This window comes from Catharus ustulatus, chromosome 1 (assembly GCF_009819885.2).
Source record: "Catharus ustulatus isolate bCatUst1 chromosome 1, bCatUst1.pri.v2, whole genome shotgun sequence".
Lineage (NCBI taxonomy): Eukaryota > Metazoa > Chordata > Aves > Passeriformes > Turdidae > Catharus > Catharus ustulatus.
In genome coordinates, this window is record NC_046221.1 from 162796411 (window position 1) to 162807092 (window position 10682).

At 46.8% G+C, this 10682-nt stretch overlaps 1 protein-coding gene across 1 annotated transcript; it reads right to left on the reverse strand.

Moving 5' to 3' along the window:
* Window positions 1-2490: 2490 nt before the first annotated feature.
* LOC117008817 (ly6/PLAUR domain-containing protein 2-like) lies at window positions 2491-6866 on the reverse strand. Its single transcript, XM_033082896.1, has 3 exons — window positions 6815-6866; window positions 3263-3382; window positions 2491-2702 (listed from the first exon to the last, which is right to left on the reverse strand). The coding sequence occupies exons 1-3, from the start codon at window positions 6864-6866 to the stop codon at window positions 2491-2493; spliced, it is 384 nt and encodes a 127-aa protein (XP_032938787.1).
* Between the last annotated feature and the right edge of the window lie 3816 nt (window positions 6867-10682).

The following is a 10682-nucleotide window of genomic DNA, read 5'->3' on the forward strand; positions in this document are numbered from 1 at the left end:
AGGTGTGAGGTGGATTTCTGTTCCCAAGCCAGTGCCCACTGACCAAGCAAAGCCCTGCCTGATTTCCTCAGACAGCTTTTGGACAAGTTATCCATCTCTCCCTGAAGCTCTCCTTGCCTTTTGTCAGAAACATGAACCCTTGTCCTCTCCCAGTGTTTCAAAACAAATCTAGAAAAGACTGAGCCAAACTCTTCCAAAGATTCACTGTGACAGGACAAGAGGCAAACACAAATGGTTGGGAGAGCTTGGGAGAAAATAAAAAAAAAAAAAAAAAAAAAAAGGAGCAAAAGACTCATTCCTAAACAAATGCAGGGAAACCTTCAGGGAGAGCTCTGAACAGCCCCCAGGAATGAGGAGGATTAGAAAAAACAGATGGAGATCAACTGGATGAGGAGGGAATTAAATTTCAGCAAAAATGAACTGAAAAAAAATCCTTCTCTGGCTATTGGGGGGAAATAAATAATCACAGACATTTCCAGAAGCAGGAAGGTGAGGACAGCTTCACACCTGGTGAAACAGAGCTAACATATTAATTAATAAATTAATTTTTATATCAGAAAAGACACAAACCACAGGGAGGCTCAGGTTGATGTTTAACTATGAAACATCACCCCGTGTTTGGAGAGCTCTGCTTCACCCCAGTGGGGAGTGACTCCAAAGTCTCACCCACACAGATTTTCTGCCTTTCAGCCCAGATCTCCCCCACAGCCATGATCTCTGCGGGGAGCAGCTGGAATGTGGCAAACACGCTGCCAAACTGGCCAGAGATCCAAGGGGTGAGGCATCCGTGGCCAGGGAAGGGAGGGCAGGATCAGCTCCAGTTCTGCTGCAATCAGCCGTGTCTGATGATTTTTGGAGGGTGTGGACCTCAAAAATAATCTCAGTGGTTCAAGAGAGTCATAAATGTGCAGGGCTGAAGGACACAGCGAGAAATTTCACTGCTTGTCCCAAATTAAGTCATGGGACAAGTGTTGGGACTTCATGATTTTCTCCCAGGGCACCTCTTGGGTCAACACACTTGGCTCCAAGATCTGTGACTTTGGCAGAGCTGGAGAAATCCCCACCAAGGAGCTTTCAGAGTTTCATGGAGTGGTTTGGGTTGGAAAGGACCTTCAAGATTATTTCATTCCAACCTCAGGGTCCCATGGGCAGAGACACCTTCCACTGTCCCAGATTGCTCCAATCCCATCCAACCTGGCCTTGGACACTTCCAGGGTTGGGGCAGCCACAGCTTCTCTGGGAATTCCATCCCAGCCCCTCACCACCCTCCCAGGGAAGAATTTCTTCCCAGTGCACGCTCTGTGTAGGATGCCTGGAAATGATGGTGCTTGCGTTCCAGTGGGATCACGGTTTACAGGGAGCTCAGGTTGGAAAGGCAACCTCAGAACGTTCCTAATCCAAGCTCCTGAGCCAAGCTCCCAGTTTTGAGGTCAACCCAGGTTCCTCAGGACTTCACCCATCTAGGCCATGAAAACTTCCCAAGGATGGGATTTGCACCACCTCTCTTTTCCATGAGCCACATGGAAGAGTTTATATCACACTTGGATTGATTATCCCAAATATCAGGAGCAGGGGGGTAATTGGAGGAGGATATTTCTGCTGGACCTTGGAAAGGGGATTATAGGAAAATGCAGAACCAGAGTGGGAGGGATCAACATTTGGAGCCCAGAGCAACACAGAAGGAATTGCAGATCATGTGCTGGAGGATGAAAGCAAGGGGGAAAGTCATTCCACCAATCTCCAAATTCAGGGAAATTCAGCATTCTCAGTAAAGATAGATTTGTACAAGGGGAGGTGATGGAAGAAATACTGATAGAAAGTCACTTCCAGTGAGGGATAGTAGAAATATCTCATCCATCTGCTTTGAGACTGACGCCAAAACCCAACTCTGTTAAACAATACTGAAAGATGGAGTTTGGAAATTAAAAAAGGAAAAGTAAATGTGATTACAACCGTTTTAACACAAGATTATTTTTATTCTCCTCAAAAGGGTACAGAGAACATGAGATTTTAACCTCCCTGGAACAGATCATTGGCATGGGAAGTTCAGTCTCCTGCCTCATGTTTTGGACACAGAAATGTCTCCTTAATTTTTTGGGTACAGAGGAGATCTAGGAAGAACAGCAGAAAATGATGAGGTGGAGAGAACCTGCTCTAAGGAAGCAGCGAAGGCTCTTTTCCAAGTTTTTTTGCCTTAAATATACTTCACACATTTGAATTCTTTACTTCAAACCCAACCAGACCAGCACAGCAAAGAAACTCCACAGTAAATTTTGTGGGAGTTGGTGAAAAACCAATTAAACGTTTGAGTTGTGCCTTCCTGAGTTTTGCTTCTCTGTTAGTTGTGGGAAAAGTGGGGATATTAAAAAATAAAAAAATAAATGTTGGGAGCTGTTGAGTGTTGTTCATGAGGCATCCACATGGAAAGCTGGTGTGGGGAGGGTTATTTTCTTCATGGAATTTTCAGAATAAGTGACTCCCACCTCCCCCTCAGAGTCTAGTCCAGAAAAAGGCACAGAGGGAACTTGCCAGGATCCCAACTGGCACGAAGCTGATGCTCAGACTTGCTGCTCCATTGAAGTTGCACAGGTCAGAGTAGCAGCAGGTGACAGGACGCGTCATCCCGATGTCATCCACGTTGGAGGGCTCACATCTGGAGGCACACATCTTGGTGACAGTGGAGACCCCCGAGGGGGGATAAACTACGGCAAAGGAAAAAAGCAGGAACTGTTAGGAGTGGGAAAAACACAGCAGAGCATCACCATTCTCTTTTGTCTCCTGATGACCAGGAGTTGGTGTCATAAAATTAGAGAATGGTTTGGGCTGGAAAGGAATTTAGAGATCATCAAATTCCAGCCTCTCTGCCATGGGACACCTTCCACTATCCCAGATTGTTCCAAGCTCCATCCAACCTGGCCATGGACACTTCCAGGGATGGTGCAGCCCCACTTTTCCATTCTCTGGAAAACCTCTGCTAGGGTCTCCCCACCCTCACAGGGAGGAATTTCTTCCTAATATCCAATTTAAGCTCACCCTCTTTTGGTTTAAAGCCATTCCCTGTTTTCCTATCACCACATGACATCGCTAAAAGTTAAAATCTTAATTCTGAGCATTCACTGAATATTCCCTCACACAAACAGCAGGAGAGCTGGAGCTCCCACCAGAGCTCTTTTCTACATGTGAGTGGAAAGAAGAACCACTCCAGCACTGCCAAACACTTGATTCCTGTTAAAAGCATGGATAAAGAAGGAATTGTCCTTACCATCCTCCAGGGAATACATCGTAGTCTTGCACATGGTCTCCTCCTTTGTGCAGTTCTCAACTGTCTGGCACTTGTCAACTGAGGTCAAATCCCTGCACGTGTAACACTGCAAGGAGTGTCCTGTGAGGAGGGAAAACAGGAGGGTGGCCTCAGGGTGGATTCCTGTGCCCCTCCAGGTATCTCTTGGGGGGGAATTTCCAAAATAACCACGCTGAGAATGGGAATGGAATAATGGAATGTGTTTGGACTGGTGGGAATGAGACACACAAAGGTCTGTGTTTCTGCTTTGGACACAAAGGTGGCCACAGCACAGCCTCAGGTTGGGTTCAGACGCCTTGTGATGAGTCAAACAAGACAGAGCCACACACACAGGAGACCTTGTGACACAGGAATGAGCTTGGGCTCATTTATTTCTCTGTTTTCTGCATCTACGTCTCTCCTTGACTTCAGTAGTGTCAGAAAGAGATCCCAGACTCCCAAACTCCCAAACTCCCAGAATGGGGGAGGTTGGAAGGGCCCTCTGGAGCTCCACCAGCCCAATCCCTGCCCTCAGGCAGGCCCACCTAAAGCCTCTTGTCCAGGGCTGTCTCCAGGTGGGGTTTTAATATCTCCAAGGACGGAGATTCAGCAAATTCCCTGGGAAACCTCTGCCAGTGCTCAGCCAACCTCACACTTATAAAGTGTTTCCTGATGTTTCCTGGGTTTCAGTTTGTGTCCTTTGCCTGGTCCTGGCACTGGGAATCACTGAAAGGAGCCTGGCTCTGTTCTCTTTGCTCTCTCCCTTCAGGAGCTTACAGGCATTTATAAGATCCCCAGTTTGAACCTTCACTTTTACAGCCTGGGAAGTCCCAGATTTTCCTCAGAAGAGAGATGTCCACCCAGCCCACACCTCAACCGCTTGTCCATGAGGATCTGGGAACCTCCTAAAGAGGTTTCAGACCCTCCATCCCTAGAAGTGTTCCAGGCCAGGTTAGACAGAGCTTGGAGCACCCTGGGATAGTGGAAGGTGTCCCTGCCCATGGATGGTCTGTAGTTCCCTTCCAACCCAAACCATTCCCTGACTCCATGATCTTATAGGAGACAGCATCAAAGTCCTTCCTGAAGTCCAGGTGGAAAATATCCAAAGCTCATCCTTTGTCTACCAGGACAGTCACTTTATCACAGAAATTTGCCACCTCAGTCAGGTTTGTTCCCTTGGTGAAGGATCTGGATGCACACACAAAAAAAGTCAGATCTGGATGTGAGTGGCAGCTGTGGGAATTTCCTCTGGTGCTACCAGCTCTTCCCAAAGGCTGGGAGGGTGTCCCAGGCAGAAGGAATTTGTCTCCATCAAATTCACTGAGCCACGAGAACAAACTGAGCACAACCCTTCCTGAGTCTGTGAGAAAAATGTGTGAGGGGTTATTTTAAATCATGGAACAGTTTGGGTTGGAAGGCACCTTAAAAACTTCCAGTTCCAGACCCTTGCCATGGGCAGGGACACCTTCCAGGTGTTCCAACCCCTGTCCAGCCTGGCCTTGGACACTTCCAGGGATGGGGCAGCCACAGCTTCTCTGGGAAAACCTGTGCCAGGACCCCACCACCGTCACAGAGAAGAATTAAACCAGACAGCAGCACCATGAATGGATTGCATGTGACAGAGGCAGAGACCACAGACACAAAATTTGGCACTCAAAACTCCAAATCTGTCCTGAGCCAGCTCCTCCTGCCTTGTCCCTCACTACTTCAGGGACATTCCTCATCCCTGTAAAGCTGCAAAGCCCTTGAGAGCTGCAGGTGCTTCTCAGCTCCTACAAAAACAGAATAACCACAGCCCAAATCTTCCCGAGCCTGAAGTCTTCAGAGATGCACAAACTTTGGAAAACCACTGAAGAACCCAGATTGTTGTGACATAGAGCTAAAGATATCAAATCAAAACAGCATCTGGTGCTTCCTATCACCAAAAAACCCCATTTTTTGACAAGTTTTCAGGGTATTTTGCTCTCTGTGGGGTTTTCTGAGGAACCCAGCATTTGATCTGCATCCTCTCCTCTAGATGCTCTCTTCCACCCCCCAAAAGACACCTCAACGTGTGTGTTACAACCACACTGGTGTGCTTTGGTGCCATCACACCCCAGCAGCCCCTCTTTGGTCTGGGAAGCCCTTGTCACTCTGTCTGAGTGACAATCCTGCTGAAATTCATTAAGCCTCGCTAAAAAGGAGAAATGATTCAGCTCCTCCCAGCACAGCTCCAGTGGGATGTCAGCAGCTCAGGCAAACAAGTCACCCTGTGAAAACAGACACCATCCTAATTAATGAGCCAGAAAAAGCCCTTTTCTAAACAAACACAGCAATTTTCCTGCTAAAGCAAACTTTATTCTCGTGCTTTGCCCGTCGTGACCTGATGCTTTGTTTGCACTTAATTCCACGTCTGACAGTTGTGAAATTCATCTCCAGGAGGAAGCATCGCTCTTAGTCTCACATTTCATGATGCTGGACAAATCCAACCCATAGGATTTGTGTTCCTCTCTGAAAAGAAAACCAAACAAGCCACCACCTGTTCCTCCCCTGCAGAGTCTGCTCAGCAAGGGGGAACACTGAAAATGTCCTTGCATAAGGAAATAAATAGGAGTTAAAAAATCCCAACATAGCTCCACAGACAGGCACAGATAAAATCAGCCCCAGCACTGTCTGGATCTGAGAACATCCCAAAGAACAGCCACAGATCCTGGACTGATCCTGATCATGAATTACCTTGGGCATCCAGGAGAACACCAACATTGGGATCATCAATTTTTGTCCAAGAAATTGGTGTGGTGGTAGAAACAAGGGACAGAAAGGATGGAGGGAGGATCATGGAGTCATGGAATAGAATCACAGGATGGTTTGGGTTGGAAGGGACCTTTATGATCGTGGAATTCCATCCCCCTGCCATGGCAGGTTGCTCCAAGCCCTGCCCAACCTGGCCTTGGACACTTCCAGGAATGAGCATCCACAACTTTTTGGGGTAAACTGTTCCAGTATCTCACTTTGGTCTTTGAGGTCCCTCCTAACCCCAAGCATTCCATGATTCTATGATAAATCAACCCTGGAGTACCTGGGCCACCAGCAGTGTCCCAGCCCATCTTTCCCATTTCTAACAGCTAAAATTGGATAAATCCCACATGCAACATTTTTGGAGAGCTCCCACACAGGCTGCATGGAACTGACATCCAGGGTAAGTATCAAAAATGTAGAGAAAACTAAAAATAACTTTAAAAAAAACAAAAAAAGAGAGAGTGAGATTGAGCACGAACACAGAAAAAGTGAGGGTGGGAATGTGCATTAAAGGAATGACACAGTTTAATCACACTCTGCCTTGTGAAACTTCCTAAAGAGCCAGACCTGACAATCCCAATGACACCATCACCACCCTGAACATACGGAAATATCCCAAAAGACAGATTTTTTTATTTTTTTTTCCTGAAAACTGCCTAAAGTCAGAGACGTGGCTTTCAGAGGGAGCAAGGAACATCCCATCCCATCACACTGCACCTCCTGAAGGAGTCTGGATAAATCTGAGCAGGAACTCACCCAAATCCATGCAAGTGACAGCAGCCAACAGAAGAGACAGAAACACCTTCATCTTGCACAGTTCTCGTTGTTCTGGTCTCTGGGCTGTCACCACAGGTCCTGGTGATTTGCCATGCACTGATTCCGTCCCCAGACCCAAACCTACTGGGGAAACGACTCTCATTGAGCTATAAATGAATTGAAGGAGCTCTCCAAAGCAGGCCCCACCTCCTGCTACTCCGTCATCTCTTTTCATGCTCCTTGGAGAAGAAAATTCGCTTTTGCGGGGTGGACAATGGCTGGGATTGGTTAAGCCTGGTGTTTTGTGTCCAAGCAGGATGTGGAAGCCTCAGGGTGTTAGATAATCCTGGTGTCCAGGTCTTGTCTTGCAGCTTGGGGATATTGCCTCTCCTTTTTTTGGAGTGGTTTCAAGAAATCCTGGGTGAAAAAGCCTTGGTGGGTGTGAACATCAAGGAATTGAACCTCGTGGATTTTTCTCCTCTGTGTCTCCACCTTCAGTGGGGTCCAGAGTTTATCAGGAGGAGAAGAGTCACAGAATGGTTTGGATTGGAAGGGATTACCTCATTCCAAACCCTCTCCATGGGCAGGGACACCTTCCACTAGACCAGGTTGCTCCAAGCCTTGTCCAGCCTGGTCTAGAAATGGAAATCTGACTTTCAATCCCTCACTCACTGGAAAAAGCATGGAGTACTGGGGAAAAAACAGGACCAGGACCTGAAAGTTTGGGCCAAAGTGATCTCCCAGGCTCATTACCCTGAGAAAGGATGGAATGGAGAAACCCCTCTGCTCTGAGCTGACCCTCTCCAAGCGTGGTTGCAAGTTCATTACTTTTTTGCTTCCCAAACAACTTTTTCCAGCCCCAGGCACCTGCTGGATTTCCCTGCACCTCAGGCCAGCTCTGTGCTAGGAAATCCTCCTCCAACATGGCATGAGCAAGTCTAGGTGTGGAATTGCAAAAACTGGGAAGGAAGAGCATTTTGGTGGCTATGCCAGGCACTCTCACAACACTCTCCTTTGGCTAAGGAATGGGGAAAAGCTGAATCCAAGATGATGTTGGAGATATCCCCACCACCTTCATTATTCCACCATCACAGGAACTTTATTCAGGGTTATTCACTTGAACTCTTGGAATCATAGAATCATTGGGAGAGATGTCAGGATCATTAAATTCAGACTCAAACCAGCACCATCACCATTTTCTCCACTAAACCCTGTCCTCAGGTGCCATATCCACAGGTTTTTTGAGCATTCCAGGGCTGTGACTCCATCCCTACCCTGGAGCCTGTTCCAATGCCTGACAAACCTTTCTGCAAAGAAATTTTTCCTAATATCCAATCTAAATTTTCCCTGGTGTGACTTAAGGCAATTTGCCTTGTCCTGCCTTGGAATGTTGAAAGTTTTTCTAGGAATGCTGGATAAAAAAAAAAATCCAATCATCATCCCTCCACATCTAAAGCTCCAGAATCATGGAATGGATAGGTTAGAAGGGAATTTAAAGACCATCCAGTCCCAAATCTCCTGCCATGAGCAGGGACAACTTGCATTATCCCAGGCTGCTCCAAACCCCATCCAGCCTGGTCTTGGACACTTCCAGGGATGGGACAGCCACAGCTTCTCTCAAATTTCACTCCAGGGCCTCCCCACCCTCACAGGGAAGAATTTTTCCCTAATATTCAATCTAAAAGTGGTCTCAGCATTTCAGCAATCCCTGCTGCTTTTCCAAACGCCACTTCTGGCTGATTTCCGTCCTCAGGAATTCTGACGGATTGTTTTCACAGTTGCCTCTCTAATACAGTAATTATGCGGATTATGAGAGCTAAGCAGTTATTTCCAGCCCCAAAAATTACCTAGGGAGAGACATTTAGGTATATTCCATGTCTGGCATTCCTTGTGTTCAGCAGAAAATGTTATAATCCTTAATTAAAAAGGCAAAATCCTCTGACGTTGTTTGCCTCGTGCGTAGCAAAAAAAAAAATAAAATAAAAAACCATGGATAGGGTGTGGCTTCTGGTTTCTGGTATTAAGTGGCCTCAAACAATGTGTGTTAAATGACTGGTTTCACCTGCACAGCTGAAATGTGATCTCCCTCGCCTTAGAAAATCTTGGATGGAAGAATCTCCGCCACCACCCTAAATCCTGTTCCCTCCTTCGCTCCCCAGGGTTTGGGGGGATGTCAACACACCTTGTTTATGGTTTCAGTTGATCTTATCTGACTCCTGAAATGTTTCTTCTTTTATGCACACCCTGTGCTGGCGCTTTGCAGGGCTGGCAACTCAGAAAAAAAAAATCCCCAAGGACTAATGAGAGCATTAAAATATTGTTTTGTTAAATTCCTTTTATCTTTTTGTAGGAAACCACAGCCTGTTCTAGGGGGGGAGTTCCCACTAATTACAGAAAAAAAAAAAAAAAAAGACACAAAATCTGCCTCGTCACAAGATGGATTTTTAAAAAACAGACATTTTTTTAGTGTATCTGTTCAAAGGGAAATTAACACAACCACTCTCTTAAGATGAGTTTTTTGTCATAAATAAAAGTTCAGCCAAATGTTTGTTTCCAGCCTGGGAATCCTGTGCCAAATCCTCTTTTCCTGTCCCACCTCGCCAGCTGAGGCAGTCTCAGGGTGGAGGGATCTCCATCAGACCTGCCTCACTTGCATCCAGCCTGGAAATCTCCAAGTCCCACAACCTCCCAGGCTGCCCAATTCCTTTGCAAATCCTAAAATTCCCCATCCACCTCCAGGGCAGAGTTTCAGGGACCAAGGGCTGCAGGCACTGAGAGCCTTCTTGACTTAATTATTTTCATATTCATTACTCTAATCAGCTCTTGATGTATCTCCTATGAATCCCAAATTTCCAGAGCAGGGAGGTTCAGGAGTGAAAGATGGGATTGGATTTAAGGGTGGGGGGTGCTGACATGACCCTGTCACCTGCTAGTGCTAAGATTTTGTTGGAAAAGGTTTAAAGATCATCCCATTCCACCTCTTGCCATGGACACGAACATCTTCCACTATACCAGATCCAGATACTATCCAGCCTGGCCTTGGATGCCTTTAGGGATGGGGCAGCCACAGCTTCTCTGGGAATTCCATCGCAGCCCCTCACCACCCTCACAAGGAAGGATTTCTTCCCAATATCTCATTTAACCTTATCCTGTTTCTGTCTAAAGCCATTCCCTGTGTCCTGTCCCTCCATCCCTTATCCAAAGTCCCTCTCCAGCTCTCCTGGAGTCACTTCAGGCACTGGAAAGGGTTTTGAGGTTTCCCTGGATCCTTCTCTTCTCCAGGCTGGACATTCACAGCTCTCCCAGCCTCTCTCCAGCCCCTGGAGCATCTCCTTGGCCTCCTCTGGATCTGCTCCAGCAGCTCCACGGGTCAGGGATGAAAGGCACTCAGGGAAGCAGCAGGATGGGTTACTCTGAGCACTGAACTGCTGCTGGGAACATGCCAGGGATTAAATAAATCACCAGGAATTTCACCTCTGGGACATCACAGTCCCCACCTGTCCCACACAGAATCCGAAGTTCTCCAGAGCTGAGATTCTTGCACCAGAAAGAGAGGAATTAAACTGGTATCCCTGCCCTTCTCCATCCCCCCACTGATGAAGAATGCCTTTAAAAGTTAAAGACAGTGCTGGAAAAGCAAAGTAAAAAATAAAGAATGACAAGCCTGGCCTATCCCTATGAGTAAGGAGTCAGGAATCCAACCCTGCAGCTCTTCTAGAGCCATTTTCACTAAGGCACCACTCATTAGCTCATTAGTCACAGCAGCCTTATTCCTCCTAATTGATTTTACTACAATCCCCTACAATGTATGGCCAGGATCCAAGGTGCCTCTGCCTGGCTTAAAAATCATTACATTGGCACAGCTTTG

Excerpts from the sequence above, each read along its gene's own strand:
- LOC117008817 (XM_033082896.1), bottom strand. The coding sequence starts at position 6,866 with ATGAAGGTGTTTCTGTCTCTTCTGTTGGCTGCTGTCACTTGCATGGAT. Across the intron at positions 3,383-6,814 it reads TGTCACTTGCATGGATTTGG|GACACTCCTTGCAGTGTTAC; the intron begins GTGAGTTCCTGC and ends CCCTCCTCACAG. Across the intron at positions 2,703-3,262 it reads GATGTATTCCCTGGAGGATG|TTTATCCCCCCTCGGGGGTC; the intron begins GTAAGGACAATT and ends CCTTTGCCGTAG.